The 16055-nt window shown below is 43.4% G+C and overlaps 1 protein-coding gene across 2 annotated transcripts in view; it reads left to right on the plus strand.

Annotated features, from left to right (window-relative positions):
• Window positions 1–16055, plus strand: part of EFR3A (EFR3 homolog A) — an 83302-nt gene that overhangs the window by 36272 nt on the left and 30975 nt on the right. For both annotated transcript variants that reach the window (XM_066379538.1, XM_066379539.1), the window contains exons 5-10: window positions 1155–1276; window positions 5163–5312; window positions 5890–6027; window positions 8287–8365; window positions 10100–10235; window positions 11704–11871. In XM_066379538.1, coding sequence (XP_066235635.1) covers window positions 1155–1276; window positions 5163–5312; window positions 5890–6027; window positions 8287–8365; window positions 10100–10235; window positions 11704–11871 — 793 coding nt within the window. The remainder of the gene's footprint in view (window positions 1–1154; window positions 1277–5162; window positions 5313–5889; window positions 6028–8286; window positions 8366–10099; window positions 10236–11703; window positions 11872–16055) is intronic.

The following is a 16055-nucleotide window of genomic DNA, read 5'->3' on the forward strand; positions in this document are numbered from 1 at the left end:
TTCTGTTGCTCCTTGTGAAATCTGTGACACTAACGCATCGTAAGGCAACAGAAAACCAATGGGCGTGAAGGTAAGGCTGTATTTCCCCATGCCTTCCTTCGTGACCTCTGAACTACTTCTGCATGCCGCATACATTTCTTTCGATCCTGAACCAGTTTCTGAAGCATGGCGCATCTGAAAAGGAAAGGAAGATGCAGTGATAGCCTGTCTTGTCTTGTCTTAGTGTTTTGTATAACGCTGAGTCTTTCAGTCCAGCCTCATCTCCGAGGGAGCTCCGGCCTCCACCCATCTGCCTGTTCCCATGGGGTTCTTTTCAGCACCTCACACAGGAGGGAGGGAAGCTGAATCACTGGTCCAGAGACAGCCAAGGGATGCTGTCTGTAACGGGGAGTCAGTGCTAGGTCTTTCTCCCAGCTTCTCTTCCCCACGTATTCAGTTCATCTATCTGACGTCTTTCAAACATCATGGCTATTCATAACTTTCTCCGGAAATACTGTTGCCAGGTGTCCATCGGGACCAGGCATTGAAACCATCCACTTCACTAAAGCGGGGTTCTCAACCAGGGCAGTTCTCTCCACCCCGCCCCTCCCTGGACGTCCGAGGTTCAGCGCGGGAGGCGAGTATTATTGGTACCAAGGAGGCTGCTGAACTCAGTCCTCTGCATAGTACACAGCACAGTCCCCACAATAAAGAATTTTTTGGGGTCCAAAATTTCAATAGCCTTTGGTGTGAGAACGTGACCTCTAAAGAACTTCACTGCCGCTGCCTTTTACTGTGCCCTTTGAAGCATTCTCTAATTCTCCAATGCAATTTTTAATTTTTCAATGAGAAGCTATTAGGACTTATTTTTTATTGAGTATATACTATGTGCAAGTCAACTCACACGGAAGGAACTGGATTCACAAGTTGTATTTAACATTTCTAATGCTAAGCCTTGATTTTCTAAAGTTCAGTATCAAAATATTCTTTTTGTGTATATGTGGTATTTATAATATTTTACACATTTCATTTGCTTCTTATTTGGATAGTTCTTGTTAATGTAACCAGTAATGATTGAAAGTAAATGTGTTTGATCCACACTTTCAAAATGGTGATGACTTGTTTATATAATATATATATATATATATATAATAAAAATATGTTTGTTTTTTTAGTTTGTGAAATTTGCAAACATTGAAGAAGATACACCGTCCTACCACCGACGCTATGACTTCTTTGTGTCTCGCTTCAGTGCCATGTGCCATTCCTGCCACAGTGACCCAGAAGTTCGCACAGAGTGTGTATTACTAACCTTACGATTTAAAGTTGCAGAGCACTTTATTGATGAATACTGTGTTTATATATCACATAATGATGAGCGAGGGAAATGTGAAAATATGTGCGTTGGTCCTGAAATGGATCACCCTAGTCCTGTTTGAAGGAACCCACTGAAGTAGCAGAATCTAGCCTGGTTTCTCAGCTCATTGAGTAAAATTGGAACGCTTTACTGTCACCTGGAGTGCCCCTAATGTTCCCCTCCCCCTGCCAGCGCCTGTCACCAGTCCAGCCACAGGGGTCTCCTTGCTGTTCCCGGGACACGTCAGGCGCCCTCTCCCAGGGCCTGTGGACCCGGGGGTCTCTGCACAGAGTAACTCCCTGCACACCTCGCTGTGTCCGATTTCTGCGACGGTTACCTTATTGTGCGAGTCGGATCTGGCCACCTTTCCCTCCCGGTCCATCCCGGTCGCTCTTCATCTTCTGCTCATATCTCTATCTGCTCTTGTTCCTGGGTGGAGTGTGACCTCCAGGAGGGCCAAGGCTTTATTCTGAGGACTGCCATGTCCCTGACACTTTGACCGGTGCTGGGCACGTCGTAGGCTCTCAGCAGTGCGTCCTGAATGAATACATAGGTCAAGCGAATGGATATTACTGAGGCGTTAGTCTCAGGCTCTCATAACAATTGATTTGAGCATTTTTAAACATTTCTTCTAGAAAGAACCCCGTAATAATCTGGAATCGAGTATGTATCTGCAAACACAACCTATAGGTTGTAAGTTAAGGATTAAAGTCAGAATGATCCTGGTAAATATAGAAAATAATTTGAGCTTTATCATGTACACTAAGAAGAAAGAAACTAACCTAAGTTCAAAGTTATTTTGGGCAGTTTAGCAAGATTTAGCATGCTTTGTAATTTTTACTTTTCTTTTAAAATAACAAAATGTGCACAAATAGAACTAGCTTTTAGTGTGTAAGCTACAATATTGGTTTATACCAGGGGTAGTCAACCTTTTTATACCTACCACCCACTTTTGTATCTCTGTTAGTAGTAACATTTTCTAACCACCCACTGGTTCCACAGAAATGGTGATTTATAACGTAGGGAAGTAACTTTACTTTATAAAATTTATAAAGCAGAGTTACAGCAAGTTAAAGCATATAATAATAATTACTTACCAAGTACTTTATGTCAGATTTTCGCTAAGTTTGGCAGAATATAAGTCTTTATAAAACAACTTACTATAGTTAAATCTATCTTTTTATTTATACTCTGGTTGCTCCACTACCGCCCACCATGAAAGCTGGAACACCCACTAGTGGGCGGTAGGGACCAGGTTGACCACCACTGCTTTGCACAAACAAAAACAAGTGTAAAAGTGATTTTAATACAGAGAAAAAGTGAGTAGCAATTTAATAGTTGTTTTCAGATATAAGATTTGTGTCTGTCTGAGAAACTGTTAATATAATTTTTCCTCAAGGCCATTTAGACGCCTGATGTTCTTCCTTTATTAAGAGGGTGAAAGTTTAGAAAGCTAAAGATAACTAGAACTATGTTAAAATAACTCATTTTCCATTTCTCCTAGTCGCCACTAAAACCTCTTTTTTTCTCCCTAAAGGATATTAAAAAATGTTTTATAAAACTTTCCTCTTCTCAAGAGCTGACATTAAAATGTTAATGGGGCAAGTGAGTATAAAGATTAGCTAAAGAAAATGGCAATTTTTTTCATAATTATTTTGCTTTCTTTTAAAATATAAAATGTATCCAGAATGTGGTATTTTTTTCAGTTTACTATTATAAGGATCAATAAACTACACATAGACAGTTCTCAAATTTTGGTATGAAGTGTTGATGCTATCCATAATATTAATGAAAGGATGCCTATAAGAAATTCAAAAATGCATTATGTAAGTTTATCTTGTTTTTAGGTATTTAGCGCCCCCTAGTGAACACATTTCCATGTAACAATTTTCATTAATGTTTACAAAAAGAAACTTGAAATTTTCTATACCTAAATGAGGGGCCTTGTAGTACTTTTCCTAATTCTAGATCTTTGTGGTATTATATGATATTTGAAATTTCAAAATGACCACATTTTATTTGAATCACTGTATAGTAAATGAGTAAACAAAAATGTGTTAGCGTACTTAGAGGGTGTGGTTTTTTTCCTACTTTGCCTTAAGTAAAAGCACTTTTGATTTTCTTCAGGCATGTTTACATCCCCCTTTAGTTCTAGTTTAGATACTTATTACCAATGGCTTTAGTTCTAGTTTAGATACTTATTAGCAATGGCTTTAGTTTTAGCAGAACCCAATCAGATAGAGCCCGGGATGTGTGATAGGAAGTGGCAGTGGGTCTGATCACTGTGCAGATTTTCTAAAGCGCGTGCCGTGCAGAGGCAGGCCCACAGTTGTGTCCTGCGGCACTGCTCAGCTCTGACTTCCTGAGCAGCCTTCCGCCGTGTGGACGTAGTAATCCTTCCTGGCGTCACCATGCTTAGGGCACGAGCGGAGGGCTTCCTGTGTGCCAGCTTGTTGAACCCGAATGGCTAAGGGCTTCACATGAGTTAGCTCATTTCAGCCTTACAAACATGCCTATGCTTTAGGTGAAACTGTCTATCCAGTTTCCTGATGAGGAAACTAATTTCTTTGAGATCCTGGCTAGACTATATTGTTAGGCTACGTGCTAGATCTGAACTGGATGCCAGCCCAGTAGCTGTAGGAGCCGTAGGTGGACCCCCTGCCCCAGACAGGGGCAGCACCCTCTGCTGTACTCCATCGAGGCTGCTGCATCACGGGCCATTCTGTTTGCTCCGCCCTGTCCTCCCAGGAAGCAGCAGCAGGTACACAGCAGCTTTGCAGTGACTAGGGCGTGCCCCCTGGGGATAGCTGCTGTCTCTCACCCTTCACGTGTCAGAAAGCAGCATGAAGACACGCAGCTTCGAAACAGGCAGGCTCTGTCCTTGCCTCTCAGTTCAGTTCACCTTCTCACCTGTCCCTGTTGTTTACTGCCGCTTCCCCTTCTCCGTCTGCGAGCCCCGAATGCCGTGTCATTCCCTTTGGGTCGGACAGCAGGACCAGCCCCTGCCCCGTGGTGGCCCCTCTCCCAGCCTCTTTACAGGCGTTGGAAGGCAGTGCAGGGTAAGCCGAGGGAGCCTTCAGTGGCGGTACTCCCGCCATAGCAGGAAAGGGAGAAGGAATAGTCGGACTTGGCCAGAGGGCAGGTGGGCTGCCAGGCTAACTCTGCTTTTATATGTTTCCTGTCACTTTTCACTCTTGAGCCTATAGCTTTTACATATGTGTGTATATATGAGTGAGGAAATAGGAGGTAGCACTGTCTCACTGTGGGGTAACTGTAAGTCACAGATACACGTGACACTGTATATGTCAGTGCACACAGGCACATGTGTATGTACATACACGGCTCAGTTCCCTGTCTTCCCTCTGGGCGGGCTGAGGGAGGCGTGAGCCCCGGAGGACACCGTGGAGGAAGTCCGGGGAAGCGTGGACGGGGTTCAGACAGTGAGTCTCGGGGTTTGGCTCAGCTTCCGAGACTTCTTAGGCAAGAAATGGAGAGAACCCAGCTCTTTACTTAGACTTATCATCATCTTCTTAGGAAAACCTAGCACTTTTGATTAAATTCTCTGTTATTAAAAATTTTATCTAGACTGGATATTACTATATTGTACAGTCCATTTAGACTTTAAATGCTGAGTTGAAAGTAAGCCTCGTTTGAAGCTGCCTCATCTCTTTGTCTTAGATGATTGAGATTTTAACTCCAAGAGTTGTGTTATTTTCATTTTATTGACTTGAAATAGCAATACTTACTTGGGATTCATTCTCTTAGCTGAACAAGCAGACTTGTTTAAATAACTTCTTCCCATGACTCAATTTTTTCTTTTCTATAGGATCCGAATAGCTGGAATCCGGGGTATTCAAGGCGTGGTTCGCAAAACGGTGAACGATGAGCTGCGAGCTACCATCTGGGAACCCCAGCACATGGATAAGATCGTCCCCTCCCTGCTGTTTAACATGCAGAAGATAGAGGACGTGGACAGGTGTGGGCGAGGGCGGGCGTCGGGGCTGCCCTGCCTGTGCCGAGTGCTGTGTGCTTGCTCGCTGCTGACCACGAGTGTTTTGTCTTTCGTATTATGTGAATGGTGGTCTTGTAAACTTGAGTGAGTTTTAATATGTGCCATTTCTGAAAAATTATTCATCTTTTGTGATCGTATCAGGCATAAACCACAAATTTCTACTCATACACTTAAAGTTTTGTTTTAGAATAATTCATACTTTACTTGCCACTTATTAGGCATCCAAATTGCTATTTGAATTAATATTATTAAAGTTACAAGTGTAGGAAATGGAAATTGTAGCCAAACTTGTTATTCTAGAGATCCACCATGCTTTTTCATGGAGTTAGAAATAACCAAAATAATAATAGTAGCTCCTTTGTATTCAATAATTTTTTTAGCAAAGGGATTAAACCATGCTTATTTCTTGCTCATTCTTCTAAGATATTTTGGGATAAAAAGAAATGTCGTTTACCATTTCTGAGAAATACACTCTGCTCTGTTTACCTCTGGGAACTGCGATAGAATTCTTGCATTCTGTTTGTGATCTTTCTCTTCCCAGCCGCATAGGCCCTCCCGCCTCCCCCTCGGCCACTGACAAGGAGGAGAACCCTGCGGTGCTGGCTGAAAACTGCTTCCGGGAGCTGCTGGGCCGGGCCACGTTCGGGAATATGAACAATGCTGTCCGCCCAGTGTTTGCGTGAGTAGCTGGTACTTTCCTGGTTATTTGTGACTGTGCTGTGTTAGTTCTGGGTTAATTTACTTCCAGAGGACAATCTTTTCTTGTGTGAGGGAGTCATCAGTGGGCCAGGGCAGTGTGGTGGGAGGAGTGTGGGGTTGTCAGGTAGCACACGTTTGAGCGCTGGTCAGCCGCCTCACCAGCTTTTTTTCCGCAGACATGAGATGCGGTCATGTGCTTGATGCTGTGTGCATCGCTTCTCTTGACTTTCTGCTGCAGACCTTGAAATGCATATGGACAGTGAACATTAAAGCAGACAGTGTCCAGGCGTGACCTATCTTATGTGGTCACCTGCTGGGGTCAGTCACGCTCCGTGGCTGCCTGTGTTTCCTGGCTCTCCTTGCTGTGTCTGGACTGCCTTAGACCTCATCCAGTTCTCTGAGAAAACTTCTTCTTACACATAGTGACGGGCTCAGAGCAGGAGCAATAATTATAAATATGTCACTGGTACTTGTATTCTCCCTCTTGCAAAACACATTTGTGAGCTGGGAGTCTCTCCACATAGACACAACCTTTCAAGACTTATCAAGGTGTGTTTTCTTTTTTTAAGCGAGAGGAGGGGAGATACAGAAATAGACTCCCACATGTGCCTCAAAAGCCTCCATCTAGGGCCGATGCTCTGCCCATCTGAGGCCATGCTCATAACCAAGCTATTTGTAGTGCCTAAAGTGGAAGCTCCACAGAGCCATCCTCAGTGCCCGGGACCGACATGCTCAAATCACTTGAGCCATGGCTGCGGGAGATGAAGAGAAAAAGAGAGAAAGAGAAGGGAGGTGGGAATAAGCAGGTGATCACTTCTCCTGTGTGCCCTGTCCTGGAATCGAACCTGGGACTTCCACATGCTGGGGTGATGCTCTACCACTGAGCCAGCCAGCCAGGGCTGAGGTGAAAGGGCTACTAATAATATTCTACGTAATTTCTGCATATTTTTTGCTGGCCTTTCTTCACCTTATCTTTCCCTTCGTGGCTGTAAAAATGTCTTTATAGCATATATAAAGCAGTCTAGATGTAACAACCAGGATTCACTGAGGCTGTAATCCTTTAGGACAGTGGTCCTCAACCCCTGGGCTGCGGACCGGTACCAGTCCGTGCGCCATTTGGTACCAGTCCGCAGAGAAAGAATAAATAACTTACATTATTTCTGTTTTATTTATATTTAATTCTGAATGATGTTTTATTTTTTAAAAAAACCAGATTCCCTCTGTTACATCCGTCTAAGACTCACTCTTGACGCTTGTCTCGGTCACGTGATACATTTATCCATCCCACCCTAAAGGCTGGTCCGTGAAAATATTTTCTGACATTAAACTGGTCCGTGGCCCAAAAAAGGTTGGGGACCACTGCTTTAGGGGGTTCTGAATTGGTGTAGGGATTTCTGATCTGATCGCCTGCCTTTCCTGGGTGGCTCTTGGCTTTGCCTCTAGCTCCCGAGTGTACAACCTTTGACACCACTTTAAACCTATTGGGGCCCTGGCCGGTTGGCTCAGCGGTAGGGCGTCTGGGGAACCCGGGTTTGATTCCCAGCCAGGGCACACAGGAGAAGCGCCCATTTGCTTCTCCACCCCCATCCCCTCCTTCCTCTCTGTCTCTCTCTTCCCCTCCCGCAGCCAAGGCTCCATTGGAGCAAAGATGGCCCGGGCGCTGGGGATGGCTCTGTGGCCTCTGCCCCAGGCGCTAGAGTGGCTCTGGTTGCGGCAGAGCGACGCCCCGGAGGGGCAGAGCATCGCCCCCTGGTGGGCAGAGCATCGCCCCTGGTGGGCGTGCCAGGTGGATCCCGGTCAGGCACATGCGGGAGTCTGTCTGACTGTCTCTCCCCGTTTCCAGCTTCAGAAAAATACAAAAAAAAACAAAAAACAAAAAACCTATTGGTCACCAAAGATCTGAAGATATGCCTAGAACAGCTGCTGGCTTCCATGTGTACTTGACTTTCTAGATTCTTACCTTTGCGTGGAGTTTGAAGTGAGTGACTTTTCTTTCTTGCCAGCTCATCTCAATATTTAAAGTCTTATATTTATATATATTCTAGCCTTTTATTGTTAGTGTTTTATGAAAGAATCTGAGAGTTGGGGCAAATATATGTCATTTTTCTGGAATTGGAGCATTGACTTTCTTTTAAATAATCCTTTGATCACAAAGCTTTGCATATTGTCAATGGTTCTAGAGGAAAAAATGTAATAAAAACAAGAATTATTAAAGCAATTTTCATACTCTTAATTACAGGCATTTAGATCATCACAAACTTTGGGACCCCAATGAATTTGCAGTTCACTGCTTTAAAATTATAATGTATTCTATTCAGGTAAGTGATTTTGGTTGTGTATTTATAAGCTTATCAGCAGAGATACACAGAACTCCGTAGGACAGCGATTTTCAATTGGTGCTCCACGAGAATTTTTAAAACCTGCAATACCTTACTCTTTAGTCAGGGGCTCTGAGCGCTTTTTTTCCCTTAGGTTGTCAAATAAAAAAATGACAGTAAACACGATAGCCATTCGGTGTGAATGAATCAAAATTATACCTATGTTTTGTCAAATTTGCAAAAACTATATTTTATATTATTATATTAGAAATATAATATGTATATATATTTTGGTATGCTGCAGAATTTTAGTAATCAGTTTGTGTGTACTGTGAGATGAGAGGTTGGAAATCTCTGCTGTAGGATATAGAACATGCTCTTAATTTAGTTGTCTCATTTATTTTTCTTTACCACTTAATTGTTTTTATTTGCTAAGATGGAAAGATGCTGAATGAGAAGAATGAAATGACTTTATGATGGTTTCATTGTGCATTTATGTAACACAATGACTGTGTATTTGTTTCCCTGACTAGCTGGTGTTGGAATTGATGTTTATTACAGTGACATCTAGCTGACAGTAACAACTCCCTTCACTGGGTAATCACTCTGCGGTATTGCACGCGTTAGCTCCTCTTGTCTTTCTGGAGCCATCTGCCGAGACACTATCAGTTGTGGAAGGCCACCTTGGGCTCCTTGAAACCAGAACAGACCCAGTGAGCACTTATTCGAGTGTGGTTGTAGGTCTGTTTATATACTGTGTACATTTCCGGTCCCATACAAGATGTCATTACGTGAAAGGAGATACGGTAGTAAGGAGGAGCACAACTCTTCCTACAGGTCACGCCAGCTGTACATTCCAGATGTACTGTTTACCAGTCTTGCTTTTTTAGACTTAGGTCCCAGTATTATTCAGTATGATTGACCAAATTTACTTATATATGGTCAAATCTCCTATCTTTATTAATATTTCATCTGGTACACATTGATAAAATTTTCATTTTGGTAATGCCTCTTGATTAGATGAAAATTTCGACTGGTTAGCATTGTTAATTGTTCCCAATAAGAAATACTATTTATTTACAGTAGTTTGGATAAGAGAGAAGTACTGTAAATGTCATATATGTTTATTATTTAACAACATTTTGTTCTGTTATCAAATTGCAAGAGTATAAATGTTCTTTATGAAATTATAGGAAAACATAAAGAGATTAAACATTTTTCATGACTTCCCTTGCCAGAGATGGCCAACTTTTTAAAAAAATTTATTCATTTTAGAGAGGAGAGGGAGAGACAGAGAGAGAGAGAGAGAGAAGGGGGGAGGAGCTGGAAGCATCAACTCCCATATGTGCCTTGACCAGGCAAGCCCAGGGTTTCGAACCGGCGACCTCAGCATTTCCAGGTTGATGCTTTATCCACTGCGCCACCACAGGTCAGGCCAAGAGATGGCCAGCTTTAATATTTGGGCATATATATCCTAGTCTTTTATACTTTTAAAGAACCAGATTGAATTTTATTAGACATAGTATTTTGCAACTTACTTTTTCCACTCAGGGTATCATAAATGTTTTCCGGTATCCCTGTTTATTCTTAAGAGGAAGAACCTAGTGGCTCCATGTTCTATAACGTAGGTACCGTCTCCTGTAAGTGACTGGTCAGTGTCACGGGCTCCTCCATTCCTTTGAATTCTGGGATGCTCGGCCGTTCATACAGCTCTGTGTCCCTGTGTTTCCTTAGGCTCAGTATTCTCACCACGTGATCCAGGAGATTCTAGGGCACCTGGATGCTCGTAAGAAAGATCCTCCACGGGTTCGAGCAGGTATCATCCAGGTTCTGTTGGAGGCTGTTGCCATTGCTGCTAAAGGCTCCATAGGTGAGTCCCAACAGAGTCAGCAGCACATGGAAACTATTTCTAACATTTTTTTGTACGCTGTAAGTTTTCTTGACATTTTGGGTTCACACGATTTTTCTCAGACGTCCTTATAATTAAGCATTTTCCTTCATATCAATCTCTCCTTCCCTTCTTCCTCTTTTCTAATAAAGCTTTTTGGATACCAATTATATATATAATATATATATGCTAAAGATTAGGGAGGATATAGATTAAAAAAACTTATAGTTTACTTGGAGTTAAACAACTATACCTAATACTGCAATAAAAGACAGAATTTGACCATATGTTAGAAAATCAGTGTTCAGAGACTGAGGTGGGGGGATAGATTAAAACAAGAACAAAATATTATGTAGCCTGTTTGGCTATAATATGTGGTGATCATACAGAGGAAGTCAGAGAAGTGGCTTTAAGGTTAAGGCTGTGGCCAAATCATGGATATAATTCTATAGTTGACTAGTGCTCTTCAAAGATTTACTGTGATCTTTACCAGACGTGTTTTAGGGTAATTCGTCTGGCTGCAAAATGTAGGGTGCGTTAGAAATGACAACTGGTTGTCATTGTGGTAGGCAGGAGGGAAGGAACTTGACATCGGATGGCGATGATAGGAATGTAAAGTCAACAGGATTGGACAACTGACATACGATAAGGATAAGAAAAGCAACAGGGGAGAGATGGTGATTCTTTACCTACAGGTGATAAGAAGAATGGAAGGGTCCTTAGCAAAATTACTGACATTATGAGGAAAATGTTATTATATATCAGTATTTTGTTTCAAAATCAAAGTAAAAATATTCTGATATATTCTCACATTCATTTAATGTCAAATAAGAGTAAGCATTTTAGACATGAACTTTTCATTACTTATAACTTCTCTCAAGATTGGAAAGGTATTGAATTTGAAATACAAAATGAAATACAGAGGAGAATGGAATCATCACACTAATGTCTGTATGTGTGCGGAGCCTGTGCCGGGCTCTGCACATTCCAAGAAGTGTTGAATGTGGCTGTCTACTCACTGAGGCAACTTCTTCCTTCTCAGCCTCAAAAGATGCAAAATAAGTTTCCTATACAGTCACAAGCTATGTTATCCTAATTTTATGGATTCTGAGCCAACAGTCAAGTGAAATGCTGTCCCACGCACATTATTTGGAGTGCACAAGATTCGATAGGTGGAAAGGTTTTGGTGACCTTTATTTGCATATGCACATGATGTGTGGGTTAGCAGTGATTCAAACAGTGAGCTGTTTAGAGATGCAGTAAATGTTGGACTAACTCAGAGACTCTATCTAGGTATCTCATTGACTTTTTAATGAACTGGTTAGCTCATAAGTTAGAATTTCCAGCTATTTCAAACCAATCCAGAAATCTCGGTTGAGGACTGTGAGAACTGGCTTTGAGTATGTAATTCTGGGAAGGGGTGTCAGCTCTCCTCCGTGATCACGTGCAGGGCCCACGGTGCTGGAAGTCTTTAACACCCTGTTGAAGCACCTGCGTCTCAGTGTGGAGTTTGAAGCGGATGATCTGCAGGGAGCATCTGTAGGCAGTGCCAACTTCAGCACAAGTTCCAAAGACACGGATGAGAAGATTGTGCAGAATGCGATCATCCAGACGATAGGTGAGTCCGTCCGCTTTTCCAGACTGCTGTGTAGAATGGTAGGTGAACACACTCACAGGAGGTGCTTGACTCCTGGAGTCCATCTATCAGAGGCGAATGGCAGCTTCGACTCTTGAAAAACTTTATATTTGGAAAACAAACATCAACCAGGACAAAGAACACGATACCCTTCACCCAGATTCATCTCTTAATATTTTATGCCATTTACGCGATCACTGACTTTCCCTCCCTCCGTGTCTGTGTGCATGTGTGCGTGTATGGATGTACATGTGTGTGTACACATGCACAGAGATGGGTGTATGGATGTGTATGTGTGCGTGCGCACGCACAGGGATGGGTGCATGGATGTGTATGTGTGCGTGCGCACGCACAGAGCTGGGTGCATGGATGTGTATGTGTGCGTGCGCACGCACAGAGATGGGTGCATGGATGTGTATGTGTGCGTGCGCACGCACAGAGCTGGGTGCATGGATGTGTATGTGTGCGTGCGCACGCACAGAGCTGGGTGCATGGATGTGTATGTGTGCGTGCGCACGCACAGAGCTGGGTGCATGGATGTGTATGTGTGCGTGCGCACGCACAGGGATGGGTGCATGGATGTGTATGTGTGCGTGCGCACGCACAGGGATGGGTGCATGGATGTGTATGTGTGCGTGCGCACGCACAGGGATGGGTGCATGGATGTGTATGTGTGCGTGCGCACGCACAGGGATGGGTGCATGGATGTGTATGTGTGCGTGCGCACGCACAGGGATGGGTGCATGGATGTGTATGTGTGCGTGCGCACGCACAGGGATGGGTGCATGGATGTGTATGTGTGCGTGCGCACGCACAGGGATGGGTGCATGGATGTGTATGTGTGCGTGCGCACGCACAGGGATGGGTGCATGGATGTGTATGTGTGCGTGCGCACGCACAGAGATGGGTGTATGGATGTGTATGTGTGCGTGCACACGCACAGAGATGGGTGTATGGATGTGTATGTGTGCGTACACACGCACAGAGATGGGTGTATGGATGTATATGTGTATGTGCACACGCACAGGGATAGGTGTATGGATGTATATGTGTGTGTACACACGCACAGAGATGGGTGTATGGATGTATATGTGTGTGTGCACATGAGATGGATAGGTAGTCCACACAGACAGCTTTCCCCTCACCTACTGAAGAGTGAGTTCATACACATCATGGCTCTTTACCACAGAGTATTTTTCTAAAAGATGAAAGATATTTTCTTATATAACCAGAGTATAGTTATCAGCATCTGTAAATTTAACATTGATACAGTACGTTAATCAAATTTTTATATTTCAGTTTTTTTATTTGATTTAGTAATGACTTTTTTTTAACATGTTTTAAATGTCCAGTCTAGTCTAGGAGCATATATTGCATTTAGCTGTAATAGTTCTTTAGTTCCTTTAGTCTGAAACATTCTGTTATGATATGGACATTATTTTATTTATTTTTGTGTGTGTGACAGAGACAGAGATAAGGACAGATAGGGACAGACAGGAAGGGAGAGAGATGAGAAGCATCAATTCTTTGTTCCAGCACCTTAGTTCATTGATTGCTTTCTCATATGTACCTTGACCCGGGGGCTACAGCAGACTGAGTAGCCCCTTGCTCAAGCCAGCAACCTTTGGTTCAAGCTGGTGAGCCCGTACTCAAGCTGACGACCTCAGGGTCTCGAACCTGGGTCCTCCGCATCCCAGTCCGACGCTCTATCCATTGCATCACTGCCTGGTCAGGCATATGGGCATTATTTTAAGAGCACAAATCTCCCACCCCATTATCTCCTCATTTGGGTTCGTCTGGTGTTTCCTGATGATTAAATCCAGGCTCTGCATCCCTGGCTGGCTCCCACACACGTGATGGTGCTCTCTGAGTATCACCTAGAGAGCTGCACAGGGTGCAGTTGCTTCTCATTGGGACATTCATCTTGATCACTCAGAGTGGCATTCATCTTGATCACTCAGAGTGGTATTCTGTTTCTCAGCCGGACGGAGTCGGTTCTTCCCGTTGTAAATAACAAACAATCTCTGAGAAGGCACTGTTAGACCAGGAGATAGTCTGCTGTTCATCCAGACCTCCCCCAGATTTAGCAACCATGCACAAGTCTTACCCGCGCCAGTCTGCACCGTGGTGGTGCCACGATGGTGTCCGGCTCCACGCTCCCTCCGCTGTCAGCGCATCAGTGTACTCCCCCGTGTGTGTGCAGGAGTGCCTGCGTTCCTCTAGTTACTGTGGTTGGGGTTCGTGGAGTACGTTCATGCTGCATAATTCAATCTGTGCTTATTATTTCTGATTCTTTCAGTACTCAGATTGTCCCAGAGTTGGCCAGGAGGGCCCCGGCAAGCTATCTTCTACATCTTTGGGAACCCCCCCACCCCTTCCTTGTGAGCGGACCCTTGCTCGTCAGTCTCACTCTACACCCCCTGCCGCTGCCAGTAAGCGGGTGGTCCTTTCTCCAGGGCTGTACCTCCTCCTCCTTCAGTGGGAGTGCTGTTGGTGACCAAGAACTGGCAACCGACTGATCCCTTGGGCTTTAATATCAGAGGCTTTTTTAAAAAAAACACAGTGATCAAAGTACAAAGGGTAAAAAGGCAAAAAGTTTCCTTAAAAAAAAAAAAACATGAGAATTTTGGGGGAATGAATTGATGTGACGAATTAAAGCAAATTTTTTTTATTATTTTATTTTTTTACAGAGATAGAGAGAGTGTGTGTCAGAGAGAGGGATAGACAGGGACAGACAGACCGGAATGGAGAGAGATCAGAAGCATCAATCATTAGTTTTTCGTTGACACCTTAGTTGTTCATTGATTGCTTTCTCATATGTGCCTTGACCATGGGCCTTCAGCAGACCGAGTAACCCCTTGCTCAAGCCAGTGACCCTGGGTCCAAGCTGGTGAGCTTTTTGCTCAAGCCAGATGAGCCCGCACTCAAGCTGGCGACCTCGGGGTCTTGAACCTGGGTCCTCCGTATCCCAGTCCAACGCTCCATCCATTGCGCCACCACCTGGTCAGGCACAAACCCCTTTTCTACTTTAATACCCTGCTCCCAATCTTTCTTTAGAATATCCAGGTCATGCTCTAATGTCACACATGATTGCTAGGATAATTTCAAAGTTAAGTTGTCTTCCTGGTTTAGTACCTAATTTCTAAAGGTCACTAATGGTTTCTGTAATGATAGAGGCATATATCCGTTTACTCCGGAGCTCAGCTTATGTCTCTTATCTCGGTCATTTTCCTGCCTGTGAGCTGCTTGTTTATGATAGTCCTTTGCAATATTTAACACAAAGTTTCTCTTTATCATCTTATTTCTCAAGTTTCATGGATAGGCACACACGCATTGTGTGTCTGCACTCAACACCTTGTTTGTTGTTCGTGTGCACACCTGGCCCTGTGCGAGGGCTTCGTGATGCACGGGGCGCTCACGTGTGGAGGCGTTTGGTTGGTCTGTTTGGTCCCGTGCCTCTGCTTTACCTGGTGACAGTCTCATCCCATAGGAATTGTCCTCTTGTCAGCAGAGACCCCCTGTCTCTATTCAACACTCACAGTAGGTGCTTCAGGTTTCTGGAGAGACTGAGAAGGGGAAACATGAGAGTTCAGTGTTGCCACGGAGTCTCAGTGCTTCTAGTGCAAGGCGTTCTAGTGCTTGCTTAAAGCAGCTGGCATTCGGTAGATGGTACACCTAGCTCTTAAGGTTACTCTTAAATTTATTTGCATTATTTATGAGGTTTTAGTGATATTGTAAGATGGCATATTAAATCAGCTCATTTTATTTTCACAGAGTTAATATAAATTGCCTTTGCAACTTCTAATTCATTCAGTGTTACTGTTTCACTTTAGAATGTTTAATTTATTGTTTCTCCAGTATTTTATTATAAAACGTGTATAAAACAAACTCAAGCAATATTTCTGTGACATAACACATTCAGAAATAACATGTGAAAATTAAAACGTGACAGAAAAGAAATGCAGTGTAGTGCAGAATAAGATTTTTATTTAAATCACACTTCTGATTTTCTCAAAATTTGCTTTTAGAACTTAAGTGTCCTGGTAGTTATCAGGTGGGTGGATATTCCTTTAAGTTAGGAAGCTGTTGTCCAAGTTCTTTCTTTTAGAATAACCAAGAATATAGCTATCTGCTGTGTTTTATTAGGGGGGTCGTTAGCATTTTTA

The sequence above is a fragment of the Saccopteryx leptura genome, chromosome 3 (assembly GCF_036850995.1).
Source record: "Saccopteryx leptura isolate mSacLep1 chromosome 3, mSacLep1_pri_phased_curated, whole genome shotgun sequence".
Classification (NCBI taxonomy): Eukaryota; Metazoa; Chordata; class Mammalia; order Chiroptera; family Emballonuridae; genus Saccopteryx; species Saccopteryx leptura.